General features: G+C 41.9%; 1 protein-coding gene across 5 annotated transcripts in view; it reads left to right on the plus strand.

Moving 5' to 3' along the window:
* Window positions 1-14,812, plus strand: part of MMS19 (MMS19 homolog, cytosolic iron-sulfur assembly component) — a 32,417-nt gene that overhangs the window by 9,990 nt on the left and 7,615 nt on the right. For 2 of the 5 annotated variants that reach the window (XM_026493783.4, XM_026493784.4), the window contains exons 2-14: window positions 2,830-2,878; window positions 5,279-5,379; window positions 6,159-6,244; window positions 6,637-6,711; window positions 7,114-7,183; window positions 7,540-7,668; window positions 7,759-7,820; window positions 12,036-12,122; window positions 12,582-12,656; window positions 13,261-13,338; window positions 13,874-14,012; window positions 14,265-14,419; window positions 14,673-14,751. In XM_026493783.4, the coding sequence (XP_026349568.1) occupies window positions 2,830-2,878; window positions 5,279-5,379; window positions 6,159-6,244; window positions 6,637-6,711; window positions 7,114-7,183; window positions 7,540-7,668; window positions 7,759-7,820; window positions 12,036-12,122; window positions 12,582-12,656; window positions 13,261-13,338; window positions 13,874-14,012; window positions 14,265-14,419; window positions 14,673-14,751 (1,185 nt within the window). Of the gene's footprint in view, window positions 1-2,829; window positions 2,879-4,761; window positions 4,806-5,278; window positions 5,380-6,158; window positions 6,245-6,636; window positions 6,712-7,113; window positions 7,184-7,539; window positions 7,669-7,758; window positions 7,821-12,035; window positions 12,123-12,581; window positions 12,657-13,260; window positions 13,339-13,873; window positions 14,013-14,264; window positions 14,420-14,672; window positions 14,752-14,812 lie in introns of those variants that run through there. The other 3 variants (XM_044382013.3, XM_026493787.4, XM_057308351.1) reach the window with 3 other exon arrangements.

Below are 14,812 nucleotides of genomic sequence, written 5' to 3' on the forward strand. Positions count from 1 at the left end.
TTTTTTCTTTCCTTTCCTTTCCTTCCTTACTTTCAAGATTATTTATTTATTTATTTATTTGAGAGAGAGTGAGCGAGGAAGGACATGAGCAGGGTGAGGGGCAGAGGGAGAAGCAGACTCTCCGCTGAGCAGGGAGCCTGACGTGGGGCTCAGTCCTGGGACTCCGGGATTATGACTGAGCTGAAGGCAGACGTCTGCTCAACCAACTGAGCCACCCAAGCACCCCTATTTAACTGGTTTCTTATTGATGGCCATTTGTTGTTGAAAGTCATTTGCTGTTATAAATAACTGTAGTTAATAATCTTGTACATGCATTATTTTGCACTTTTACAAGTAAATGGGATAAATTTTGAGAAGAGTCTCTGGATTAAAGCATATGTACACTTGTGATTTTTATTAAAGACATTGTCAAATCGCCTTCCATAAAGGGATTGTGCCAATTTATACTCTACCTACAATGTATAAGAGTGCCTATTTCTGCATACTATCACCAAACATAGGTGTGTTACAAAGATTTATTTATCGTTGCCAATCTAGTATGTTAAAAACAAAGTTTTTATATAGTTTAATTTGCGTTTCTATGGTGAATATGGGTATCTTCTGTAGAATGCTTGTTCATTTTTTGGTTTTGTCCATTTTTAAATTCCTTGTTCTTTTTTTTAAATTAAATTTCAATTAATTAACATACGGTGTATTAGTTTCAAAGGTAGAGTTCAGTGATTCATATTCACTGGGTATGTAACACTGAGTGCCCATTATATCACATGCCCTCCCTAATACCCATCACCCCCTCCCCCCACCCCTCTCCACTCCAGCAACCCTCAGTTGGTTTCTTTTTTTTTTTTTTTTTAAGATTTTATTTATTTATTTGAGATGGAGCATGAGCTGGGGAGTGGGGCAGAGGGAGAGGGACAAGCACACTCCCCACTGAGCAGGGAGTCCTACGAGGGCTCAATTCCAGGACCCTGAGATCATGACCTGATCAGAAGGCAGGTACTTAACCCACTGAGCACCCAGGCACCCTCTCTCAGTTTGTTTCCTATGATTAAGAGTCTTTTATGTTTATCTCCCTGTCTGATTTCATTTTGTTTTATTTTTTCCTCCCTTCCCCTATGCTCCTCTGTTTTGTTTCTTAAATTCGGCAAATGAGTGAAATCATATAATTGTCTTTCTCTGATTGACTTATTTTGCTTAGCATAATACCTTCTAATTGCATCCACGTCATTGCAAATGGCAAGATTTCATTTTTTGATGGCTTAGTAGTATTTCGTTGTGTAGATATATACCACATCTTTTTTATTCATTCATCTCTTTGTTGATCTTTTTCTCATTGATTTGTAGGAGCTCTTTCTATATTGTCAAAAAAGCCCTTTGTTATAAGAATTACAAATATGTTTGCCCAGTTGGTTTTATGATATATTTTTGTTTGTTTCTGGGCTGAAAATGCACTTTTTAAAAATGTAGTTGACTTTAACCCATCCTTTTTTTTAATAGCTTCTGAATTTTATGTTATACTTAGGAATTTTCTCATGTCTTTTTCTTTACTCCATTTGAAAAGTTTACTTTGATGAATGATTCAGAGCCAAGATTTTTTTTCCAAATATTTACCCAATCATTCCAACACTGTTTATTGAATAGTCTGTGTTTTTCCCATTAATTGAAATAGGATTGAATAGAATTGAAATAGGAAAAAGTCATATTCTCATATTCACTCTCTTTCTGGACTTTCTATTCTATTTCTGTACCATCGATTTCTTTGTTTAAATATGAACTCATACTATACTGCTTGTTTTTTGTTTTTTACTTTTATTCTAGAAATCTTCAAGTATATTCAAAATTACACACAAAAAGTACACACTAATTTAGTTATTGTGACTATTTTTTTTTTAATTTGACAGAGGCAGCGAGAGAGGGAACACAAGCAGGGGGAGTGGGAGAGGAGGAAGCAGTCTCCAGCGGAGAAGCCTGATGTGGGGCTCGATCCCAGAACGCTGGGATCACGCCCTGAGCCTAAGGCAGACGCTTAACGACTGCGCCACCCAGGCACCCCTAGTTATTGTGACTTCATAACAATTTTTTAATATCTGAAGTGTCCATCTTCCCTCCTTCCCCCATTACTCTTTTTCAGAATTTGCCTAATTATGTGTTATTTTTTGCAGTTTAACTTTAGAGTAAGCTTATCTAGTTCCTCCCAAAATAAAACTTCTACTGGTATTTTTACCAAAATTATTTTAAAATTATTTTGGGAGGTATGTCATCTTGAAGTCTTTCACAAATACAACATGCCTTTCTATTCGTTCGAATTTTCTTTTGTGAATCCTCACTGATACTTTAAAGTTTTCACTATTCAGATCTTCATATTTTTTCGTTAAGTTTATATACGGGTATTTTTCTCTCCCCCTGCTTTCCCCCCCCCTTTTTTTTTTGCTATCACATACAGGATCTTTTTCCCTCTAGATCATTTTACAGGGTATTGTGTGTATATATGTATATGTGAGGGTTCTTAATTTCATAATATTAATTTTGTACCCAGCCACCCTATTGAATTATTTTACTTGTATTATTTCTTCAATTATTTTTCTTGGATTTTCAAGGTATACAGTCATATTATCTACAAATAATATGTGTGTAACCCTTTTCAATTTTTACAGTTGAAGTAGCACGTTGGAAGTGTTGTAGTAATACCTCTCATGTAGAAGGGGCTCTTGGCAAGCACAGTGGGCCCCAAGGTACAAACCCTAGGGTAGGCAGAAACATTGGTAATTAGAGCCTTTGAACCCTAGGACTAGGTTTTGTTTTTTCATGTTTTTTTTCTTTTGTTTCTTCTAGATGTGAAATCTGGGAGCTATACAGTATTACAAGTGGTGGAAGCCCTTGGGTAAGAGCCTCTGTTGTTGAGCACCCTTCTCTAACCCTGCCTGTGCACTCTGAAAAGGTTATTTTGTACACTGCTGCTTTCCTTAACCGATCCTGAATTTCTCCTGCTGTAGCCCAGCACCCTGCTTTCATATCAATACCGAGGTCTAAGCCTGTGTTTGTCCTGAAATAAGTTTCATGCCACCTGACTAAAGTCCCTAAGGAAGTGTTGGAAGTGCCTGGATCAGCCCACAGGTGTGGGGTGAGATGGGTGGTTGAAGGCCATCAACTGTTAATTAGAGCTGGGATTCCTCCTGTGCTTCTTAAAGACCCACCTGCCCCCATGGGATTCTGGTCAGCCTGCCTCTGACTCAGACCTGCTCGTGGGCTCTGCCTGGGTAGTTGCCAGGAAGCTGACCTTGCACCAGATTTTCACTATAGGAAAAGACTTGGGGAAACAGCTGGAAAGTCAGTATTAAAACCAGATATCCAAGCACCAGCGGAAGTATGTGCTTGTAGTCTGATGCCTGCTTTTCTCCTATTTTATACTTGGTAGACCACCTAAATTGACAAGTCTTGTTTGCAAAGGTTGTTAACTGTCACAGGCAGCTTGTCTTCTGAAGCAGAAAACTAGAGAATTAGGAGGGTGAGGTGGAATGTAGGTCACTATTATGCATCTCTCCCACATAAGAGACCATTTGCCCTTTCTACACATGTGGCCTTGGTCCATTTTTTAAAAAAATAACAGCTTTATGTATATATGATATATGTAATTCAGATATGTAATGCATAATCAATTTTTATATATGATATATATAATTCATATATCATAAAGTTCATCGTTTTTTTGTGTATTCACAGATTTGTGCAACCCTTACTTCAGTCAATTTTAGAACATTTTCATTACCTCAAAAAGAAACCCCATGCCCATTATCAGTCACTGTTCCCTCCTCTTCTCAGCCCCTGGCAACCACTAATTTACTTTCTACCTCTGTGGATTTGCCAGTTTTGGAAATTTCATATAAACAGAATCATACAACATGTAACCTTTGTGACTGGCTACTCTGACTTGGCATAATGTTTTCAAAGTTTATCCCTGTTGTAGCTCTTGTCAGTACTTCATTTCTTGCTGAAAAATAATCTGTTATATGAATATACCACATTTTGTTCAGCAGTTCATCAGGTGTGGTTATGGGTTGTTTCCAAATTTGGGGTATTCTGAATTATGCTGCTATGAGCATTTGTGTGCCTAGGTCCATTTTTAAACTCACAGTTTTCTACTTCTGAACAGGGGTCCTTTCTACAAGATCCTATTTTAGGGATCCTGTCAAGGGTGATTTTATTTTTGCCCCTTTACCCGTAGTTATAGATACCCTTATCCTTGAGATTTCAGTCAAATGTCCTGGTCAGCTCTCCTTCAGAATTCTTCTATTTCATACATTTACTTGCTTAGATTTCTTCTAGTATGTTTAAATGTAATCTCTATAAAACCTATTTTAAGATAAGTCACCTTATTGCTTCGGTCCAGGTTTTCCCATTCAGTAATCCTAAATAGTTAAAACCTTTATTCTGACCATCTTACTCTATAAACTTCCAGTTACAAAAAAATTTTTTCCCCTAAGACCTTGGTTGCTCTCAGCGTTTTTTCCTTAACAGTAATGTATCTGTTCTCTTGTTTTGGTAGAAGTTGCAGCTGCCCATCATCTGTTGAGCCCTGTGGGTAGCTGCTAAGCTCTGTTTCAGAGGAATGTCACTATCGTGTAAAGAGTAAAGCCTGATGCCCAGTCAGTGCCTAGAGATGGATACTTCTGTTTGCTGTGGTGTCAGATGAGCCTTTAATGAATGCCAGGTCAATCTGAGGATTGGCTCTTTCAGCTCTGGCTTTACTATTATCTGTAACACTAGGTACCTACAGAATACCTTCCTGGGCTGGCTTCCATGCCCAAGGGGTAAGTGTGTCTAATTTCAAAATATTTATTCCTTCAAAAGTTTGGTAGGGCGCCTGGGTGGCTCCATTGAGCATCTGACTCTTGATCTCAGCTCAGGTCTTGGTCTCAGGGTTGTGAGTTCAAGACCTGTATTGGGCTCCATGCTGAGCGTGGAGCCTACTTAAAAAAACAAACAAACAAAAATACTGAAACAAAAAAACCATGGGGCTCCTGGGTGGCTCTGTCAGTTGAATGTCTGACTCTTGATTTCCTTTCAGGTCATGATCTCAGGGTCATGAGATCGAGCCCTATGTCAGACTCCATACTTAGCGGGGAGTTAGTTTGAGATTCTCTCCCTCTCATTCTCCCTCTCCCTGTGCTCCTCCTCCCCCCACTCAGACATGTGTGCACTCTCTCTCTAAAATAAATAAAATCTTAAAAAAAAAAAAAGTGTAAACAGGGTTATGTCAGGCTCTATCCTTACTTTCCCCCAGGTCCTCTCTAGAAAATCCAGAACCCCGAACTCGGGCACGAGGAATCCAGCTTCTGTCACAGGTGCTACTCCAGTGTCAGTCCTTGCTCCTGGAGAAGGAAGGTACTGGCATCACTAGTAGGAGTGTCTTCCTGGATTGCTGAGCCAAGGCCTTTCTTGTCTATTCAAGCCAACTTTACAGGGAGGGAGGAAAGAAGGGAGGACATAAGGAATCTGTGAGCTACTAATTCAGCATCTTCATTCCTCACTGGTATATGTGGCAGAGATGATAAGAATCGTGACTGAACGCCCTGGGATTTCAAGTGTAGCCTTAGACATTTTTTTCAGTGTGTCTTCCCCTCTCTGTAAAAGGGACAAAGTAGTGCTTCATAGATGGAGTGGAAAAGTATGTAATAAAACATCAAGTGCTTTGAAGTCCCAAGGGAAAAAAGCCAACAACTTATTTACCTTCTATAGCATAGTAGGCAAACTACAACCTGTTTTATAAATAAAGTTTTATTAGCCTATAGCCACACCCATTTATTTACCTCTTGTTTATGACAGCAGCCCAGTTGAGCAGAGTTGAGTAGTTATGACTGATACTTTGTCCTACAAGCCTAAGATATTTACTGTCTGGCCCTTTGAGAAAGTGTGCCAACTCCGGTTCTATAGAATGGAAGTTCTGGGGTAGAAGTGGGTTCAACTATGGACCTATGTGAGAATGGATAATAAAAGATGTTCACCTATTTTCCTAACTGATCAAGGTACCCTCAAATGGGAGGGCATGGGACGTATCTCTTAGTGAAGGAGAAAGTTTGTAGTGAAACCCGAACAGGAACAGCCTTTATAGACTTTGGGAAGGAGCCTGTGTAAAATAATGGCTGCATTTCTGGTTTGTGCAGTGGTACACCTGATCCTATTTTATGAGAACCGGCTGAAGGACCATCATCTTGTGATCCCATCTGTCCTGCAAGGTTTGAGGGCACTTGTGAGTTCTCCTTTTTTCATTACGTACTGTGTAATTACATACTCCTCCTGCAAGGAGCCCTTTTCCAGTGAATTCTCTCCTTGTCCCTTGGGGGTGAGACTCCCAAGTGCTGAGGAACAGATGCCCAAATGTGGAACTAAACTAGTGGCAGCTAACTTCTGTTTTTAGTCTAGAGAGTAGAAGTATTTTGGGGGGACTGGAATTCAGAACCAAAGTGGAAGGAGCTGCAGAGAACTAACTAGATTGAGAAAAGAGACCACAATTGTCACTCTTGCACTTCTTCCTGAACCTGGATGTTGTGTTTCCCACTGTAACTAATTAGACCTCTTTTGGGATTGTGTCTTCAAGGCTAGAATTCCCTCCATGCTCACACATCTCCTCTTCTCCCCCAGAGCCTGTGTGTGGCCCTGCCTCCAGGCCTGGCTGTCTCTGTGCTTAAAGCTATCTTCCAGGAAGTCCACGTCCAGGTGAGTGAAGACAGTCACTTTTGTATTCTCTGTCTTCCAGCCCTGACATATATGAAGAGGATTAGATGGCAAAAAAAAATACTGCCTTCTAAGTCCTGAACTTTTTCAGATCTTTGACTGTGTTTACATGCTAGTCTTTGCTAGAAGGAGCCAGGCCATTATGTCTGACCTGTGTCCTCTCACACCTGAAGAAAGTGAAACAGACAGGTTTGGGTTGTTGGACCAACTGCTGTAACTGCTAGGCCAATAGCCATAGCCTTTCTCTGGATTTCTTCTTAGGTTCATCTTATACTAGTATAAAGAGCACTATCCACTTAGATTGTGAAGCAGGAAGTAGTTTTGTCAACTTAGGTATTCTTTGAGCACTTTCTTTACTTAGTTCCGGTCTCTCCCACACCCAAGTCCCTGCCGCAGGTGGACCGACACACAGTCTACAGTATCATCACCAACTTCATGCAAACCCGCGAAGAAGGTAAGAGGCGGGGCTCCTTGGCGAGTCTGTAAAGCAAGCACATCCTTTTTCGCCCCATTACCAGGACTCATGTTTAGCCTGGAAGTCATATAGGAGACCCAATACTCTGGAAAGAATGAAGGGAAACTGGGGGGTCCACTCACTCCCAAGTAAAGGAATGGTAGAGTCTGGGCTAATATTTTAAATTCTCTAACATCTCTTCTTCACTGTGTACTCTCTTGGAATAGGAAAACAAAAAGGGTATGCTCTAGGAGGCAGCAAAGGTGGGATAGTGATAGTAGAGGGAGAACACAAGCCAGAAGAAAGCCTAGCTTTCTCTCTCAAGGGAGGGTAGTGACCTGTTCTCTCTTCCCCAGAGCTGAAGGGCCTTGGAGCTGACTTCACCTTTGGCTTCATCCAGGTGATGGATGGGGAAAAGGATCCCCGAAATCTTCTGGTGGCTTTCCGCATCGTCCATGACCTCATCTCCAGGGACTATAGCCTGGGTATGTCCTTAAAGCCTTGAATTAGCTGGTTAGGGCTTGTCAGATGAGTGAAAATTATAAGCTGACCTCATTGTTTCTCTGTTACCTTAGGACCCTTTGTGGAGGAGTTGTTTGAAGTGACGTCCTGTTACTTCCCTATTGATTTTACCCCCGTAAGTAGCCCCTTTTATTCATTCATTCATTTGTTCGTTCATTGATTTGTTCGAATATTCCTTGAATCGTCCTGTGAGTCAAGTACAGTTCTAGACACTGAAGGGACAACAATGAACAAAGGAGACAATCCCTGCCCTCATGAGCTTACATTTTAGTAAACTGGGAAATGGAGAAGCATTTGCCATCAGAGGAAGGATTCAGTTCAGTGGGTATTTGGGGACTCCTTAAGCTCCTTAACAGTGTACTTAGTGGTGAGGGCTACAGGATTATAAAACATGGTTCCTGCCCTTGAAGGCTGAAACATTTAAGTAACAATATGAGATTATGGACCAAAACAAGTGGTGTTATAGTTGTTCAGAGATGACCAAGTTCGGTGTGAGCTAGAGTAGTCAGGAAGGACTTCATAAATAAGATGGGGTTTCAGTTGGTTTCTGAGGAATGGTAGGATATAATCCTGGAGTCTGAGGGGTGATCTCAGGCAAAAGAAACAAATTGACAAAACAAGGAAGACCCAGTTGAGCACAGTATATACAGCATGCTCTGACCCCCTTGGGCCTTCCTCCCACTCTGCATGGGTATGCATGGGGATGTGTACTGCAAGCATTAGTGATTTCAAAGAAATGAAAGGAGTTAAATCACAGCACGCCAAGTAACATCTGAGCATTGACTCTTAGCGCTGTTAAAGTTACACAGCCATTTTGGCGGCAGGGAAGTGCTTCCCGGCTTATTGCAGTTGCCACCATGGTCCTTGGGGCACCTCTGTCCTAAAATTCTCTTTATCTCTTCTGTAGTGGCTATCACGGTTTCTAACTCAGAAGAACGTATGCCTTTAACATCTTGAAATCTCTTTGTTAGGCCACCAGGTTTCTCTGTTTTTGCTTTATTTTTTGTTTGTTTTAAAAAGATAATACATTCACATGATCCAAAATCTAAATGGTATAAAAAGGTGAAAAGTCTATCTACTATCATTTCTTTCTCTGTTGTCAACCAGTTTTATCAATTATGTCTGTATTGTATAGAACTTTCTTATCTGTAGGTAAGCGAATGCTCCCATACCCCTACCAATGGCAGCATATGTATACACTTTTGCTGTACTTGGCCCTTTTCACTTAGTATATCTTGGAGAATGCTCCATATCAGTATTTAAGTTAGTTCTTTATTCTTTATGGCTGTGTAGTATTCCTTTCAGTGGAAATACCTAATTAATTTCACTAGTCCTCTGTGGGATAAAGGTTGTTGCTAATCTTTTGTTGTTACAGGCAATGCTGCAACTTATATATCTTGTACATGTATCATTTCACATATATATGGGTATAACATAGGATAAATTCCTAAAAGTGGAGTTGCTGGAATATATGCATTTATAATTTTAGGGCAGGAAAGAGTATGTCATTTACTTTTTTGAAAGGTAATAGAGTGAGCATGATTCAATATTTATTTATTTATTTATTTATTTTTATTTTTTTAAAGATTTTATTTATTTATTCGACAGAGATAGAGACAGCCAGCGAGAGAGGGAACACAAACAGGTGGAGTGGGAGAGGAAGAAGCAGGCTCCCAGCGGAGGAGCCTGATGTGGGGCTCGATCCCAGAACGCCAGGATCACGCCCTGAGCCGAAGGCAGACGCTTAACCACTGTACCACCCAGGCGCCCCATGATTCAATATTTAAGGGATAGGGAGGTGAAGCCTTTTATACCCCTTTACTGCCACCACCCGTTTTCCTTTTAGAGATCATCACTGCTCCCAAGTGCTTATCCATTTTCTCAGATATTCTAGGCAAAAAAAAGTTATAATGATAGGAGAATTTCTCTTATTCAGGCAGGTTTTTTTGTTTGTTTGTTTGTTTGTTTTTTTTGTAAGTAAGCTCTGTGCCCAACATGGGGCTTGAACTCACTATCCTGAGATCAAGAGTTGCATGCTCTACCTGAGACAGCCAGGTGCCCCTCAAGCAGATTTTTGTATGTTCTGGACTGCAGTCTACATGGGAAGTAGAAAGCTCTTGTCAATTAAAATAAAGGGACACCTGGCTTTAGTGTAACTCTTTGTTACACTAAAGAGATACTCTTTATGGTCCTATCAATCCCTTTTGGCCATATGCCATCATCATAGTGGATCACATCAGTATAAGTGATGGTTCCTTTGATTTTCACTGTGCATATATGCTCACTCTAGAGCAGGGGTGGGCAAACTTTTCTGTAAAGAACCAGGTAGTGACTATTTTAGGCTTTGCAAGCTGTATCATTTCTGTCACAACTCTTCAGCTCTGCTGTTCTAACACAAACATGGCCATAGACACTGGAATGTGGTAGTGTCTGTATTGCAATAAATTTTATAGGCACAGAAATTTAAATTTCATATAATTTTCATGTGTCACAAGATAACTATTCTTTTGGGGGTGCCTGGGTGGCTCAGTCGGTTAAGCGTCTGCCTCCTGCTCGGGTCATAATCTCAGGGTCCTGGGATCAAGCCCCGAGTCAGGCTTCGTGTTCAGCAAGGAGTCTGCTTGCCCCTCTCCCTCTGCCCTTCCTCCCCCCACTCATTCTCTCTCTCTCAAATAAATATCTTTTTTAAAAAAAGGATATTCTTTTGATTTTTCCCCCACCCATTTAAAAATGTAAAAATAAGGGGACTGAGAGTACACTTACCTTGATGAGCACCGAGTAATATATAGAATCACTGAATCACTATATTGTACACCTGAAACTAATTTAACACTGTAAACTACACTGGAATTAAAAGAAAACAATATAAAAACATGCTTAACTTGGCCATACATACAGTCTCAACTGGTTGCTTCCTACTCCTAATGCAAAGGAGATACTGAATCTTCCTTCACCATCATCCTTGGGATTCCTTTATCCTTGCTCTTGGATCAGAGACCCTATTTCCCCAGGCCCTCTACTGCACCTGTATCTCTAAGATTAGAGACATCTGTCATACCTTCTCCAAAGAATTAAACCTCCAGATTCTGCTGGAGAAAGGCAGGAGCTGGGAAGCAATCTAGGTGGTCAGATTGCTTCTCTAACCCCACTCCCAATTCCAAAGGCACCTGCTACTGCCAGTTGCAAAGCTTTTTGAGGACTGCAGTGTATATGGGTAGCTACTCAGCTTTTCCCAAGTCTACTGAGGGTTCTGTTGTCTTGGCCCTCTTGAATCATTTTCTTACCCATCTGCTTTTCAGCTTCTAAAATTTTATTGCCGGCATTTTCTTCAACCTTTAGCATTACGTCTTTTCTTTTTAATTTTTAATTAATTTTTTTTTAAAGTAAGCTCTACATCCAGTGTGGGGCTTGCACTCACAACCCCAAGATCAGGAGTCACATCCTCTACCAACTGAGCCAGACAAGTGCCCCTAACTTTATGTTTTGTTTTAGATTTTATTTATTTATTTGAATGAGAGAGAGCACAAGCTGAGGGGAGAGGGAGAGGGAGAGGGAGAAGCAGGCTCCCCGCTGAGCAAGGGAGCTCAATGCGGGACTCCATCCCAGGACCCTGGGATCATGACCTGAGCTGAAGGCAGATGCTTATGGACTGAGCCACCCAGGTGTCTTAGCTTTATGTCTTAAAAGAAAATCCCTTTGCTATATTTTTGGTGTTGCTTCTAAAGAGGAAAAGGAAAATCTGATACATGTTTTCAGTATGGCTTTTTGACACAGAAACCATCAATGCTGTTTATGTTCCCAGAATTACATCTTTTTTATAAGGGTAAAAAAACAGAAATGTCCGTCAAAGGGGAATTATTTAAATAAATTGTAGCTTAACTATACAATGAAATAGTATCAGCCACTAAACCTAATGTTGTGAAAGAATAATGTAATACCACAGAAAAATGGACCTAATGTATTAAGTGGGGGAAAAAATCATAAATCATATGTCAAAACAATCACAGTTTTAAAAGTATGTATATTTTGAAGAGAAAACAGTGTCTAGTAACATATAGTCACAGCATATATAGAGAGTAGAAAGTAATGTACCAGAAAGGGTGCTTCTCTCTTAAGTGGTGAGGTGATAGATGGGATAGAAAATAAATGCCCAACAGACAGAAATTCCCAAGGGACGTGTAAGCATGTCTTCCTGCTGGGGCCTCCTGTCCCACTATTCTGTCCGGTTGGGCGTAAATATCAACCTATTCTGCAGGATTACTGGGTTAAATCTGTGTCCAAGGGTGGTCTGAAGAATTGTGCAAACCCTTGGCCCTTCTCCCTTTTCCAGCCACCTAATGATCCCCATGGCATCCAGAGAGAAGATCTCATCCTGAGTCTTCGAGCTGTGCTGGCTTCTACACCACGATTTGCCGAGGTGAGTCTAGCCAAAGTTAGGTATGTAGCCTCTGCCCAAAGAAGGCTCTGAAGAAAGGACAATAAGAGCGTGGGGAAAAAGAAAGTTTCAGAATACATTTTTAGCATATGGCATCCTGCAAGTGTCTTCAGGCTTATGTGGCAAGTATCTTCAGATCTTCAAAGTAGAAACCTTTACCATCTCTTTGTTTAAAATAATAATTCAATCCTTGTATGGTGCTATCTTTTAAAATCCTGTAGTATTGCCAACTAACTCATTTTTCAGGTTAACTGGGAATCTGGCCACAGCTTGGCAGAAAGGTTGGTTTACAGTCACAACCCCTGACTCAACTCTTTGTAGCTTTTTAATGTAGCTTCTACGCTGGGGACTGGTGGTAATAAGGATGTAGTTGACCTTGGTGCCTTGGTGTGGCTATGACACTACCCATCTCAGGCTTCAGTTCTTCCTTCTCTCCCACAGTTCCTGCTGCCCCTGCTGATTGAGAAAGTGGATTCTGAGATTCTGAGTGCCAAGCTGGATTCTCTGCAGACTCTGGTGAGCGATTTCTCTTTTTCGAGGGTCCAGCTGCCTTTAGACGATGTAGATATACTAAAGGAGTATGGACTCAGAGTCAGGGAATAGTTCAGTGGCCCTCATGAGAGGGATACCCAGAATCTGGGCCTATATGTTGACCCAAAACCCTCCCAGCTACATATTGTCTGGTCCATAGTAACTGAGTGGCAGCTGAGGAAAGACTGACCAGGGCTCCCTTTTATTTTTTATTTTTTATTTTTTTTTTAAGATTTTAGTTATTCATTTGAGAGAGAGAGAGAATAAGTGGAGGAGAGAGGCAGAGGGAGAGGGAGAAGCAGACTCCCCACTGAGCCAGGAGCCTGACGTGGGGCTCAACCCCAGGACCCTGAGATCATGACCCGAGCTGAAGGCAGATGCTTAACCATCTGAGCCACCCAGGTGCCCCAGGGCTCCTTCTTTATGCTTGTTTTCCATCAGTCAGGATGAGCTCCCATTTTTCTGTGACCTGATAGGATTCTTGTGAAATCCTGCTGGTTCTTCTGCTGAGAGCCAGGCTCCTTCAGGTGCCATTATGCTGAGGAAGTCTGATTGTGTAGATAACTGATACCTGCACTTTCCTTGGCAGAACGCTTGTTGTGCTGTGTACGGACAAAAGGAACTAAAGGACTTCCTCCCCAGCCTTTGGGCTTCTATCCGCAGAGAGGTGAGTATTAATTAGATAAACTCACTACTGTTAACTCCCACTTGTCAGGCATGAGGGGAAACAACACACCCTGTCCTTTTCCCTGTTACAAGCCAGTAAGGGGACATATTTCTAGTTGAATGACGGGAGAAAGTCCCTACATAGGGTCAGCTGCTTGGTGATGGCACACAGTCACTTTTGCGTAGTGCCCACTTCCTGTCCTTCCATGGTAAGAAGCATAGGTCATGGTGCCTCTGGCATCATACTTAATAAGGGGGTGGAGGAGGGGAGAGGAAGAGACTTAGGAAAGGGGATCCCAACAGCCACTGCTCCAAGTTGGTATCCTGTTTCTCAAAAAGTACGTATATCAATTCTAGTGAGACAAAGACTTGGTGAGAATACACCCGTTGAAAAGAAACTCACTTGAAGGGTTAATTTCCATTGCTCTGCCCTAAAAGTTCTCAAAGCCTGCCTCCCAAAGGAAATAGGCAGTGGATGGGTGGGCTCTCGCCTGGTGCAGGCTCACCTCAGTAGCCATGGGATCCCTCCCTGACAGGTGTTCCAGACGGCAAGTGAGCGGGTGGAGGCCGATGGCCTAGCGGCCCTCCACTCTCTGACTGCGTGTTTGTCTCGCTCTGTGCTGAGAGCTGATGCTGAAGACCTCCTTGACTCCTTCCTTAGCAACATTCTACAGGGTAATGGGGCCATGGCAGCCATAAGGGGGGTTGAGCACAACAGAAAAAAGTTCCTTAAGGCCAGTGACCTTTTATGAGTAGCCCTCCATTTTCAGTAATTTGGGTGCTGGAGCCCTACTTGGAATTGGAAACACTTTGAGTGGTAACTGCTAGCAAACTGTCCCAGGTCTCAGTCTCCAACTTCTGTGGACTGCAGGGGAATCAGGCAACGTTCACCCTGCTCCCCAGATCTGTGATGTGCTGCCTCTCTAGACTGCAGGCACCATCTGTGTGAACCAGACATGAAACTCGTGTGGCCTAGTGCCAAACTGTTGCAGGCAGCGGCAGGTGCATCTGCTCGGGCCTGTGACCACATCACCAGCAACGTGTTGCCTCTACTGCTGGAACAGTTCCGCAAGCACAGTCAGGTAAGGAAACGGAATCTTTTGAAAAAAGGATGGGTCCTCTTGCTAGGATCCCTTTCACAGAGAGAGAGCTAAGTGTTGAGCTTGTCCCAGATAGTAGATCTTGGGTTTTGCTCTCATCAGTTGCTACTGGTTCCCTTGTTCACTCTTTTCCTGACGCTCTTATGTAAAAGGATAATTCTCCCTGCTTCAAGAGGAGCAGGAATGAAATCCTTTAAAATATTCTTTGACCCCCATATACCTTAAAACATTACAGAGCAACCAGCGACGAACAATCCTTGAAATGATCCTGGGTTTCTTGAAGCTGCACCAGAAATGGAGCTATGAAGACAAGGGTGAGATCACCTTGCAGGTGTGGTGTCCTGGGGGCTGCCGAGCACTGTATTCCTATAAAGG

This window comes from Ursus arctos, unplaced genomic scaffold (genome assembly GCF_023065955.2).
Source record: "Ursus arctos isolate Adak ecotype North America unplaced genomic scaffold, UrsArc2.0 scaffold_7, whole genome shotgun sequence".
NCBI classification, from domain to species: Eukaryota; Metazoa; Chordata; class Mammalia; order Carnivora; family Ursidae; genus Ursus; species Ursus arctos.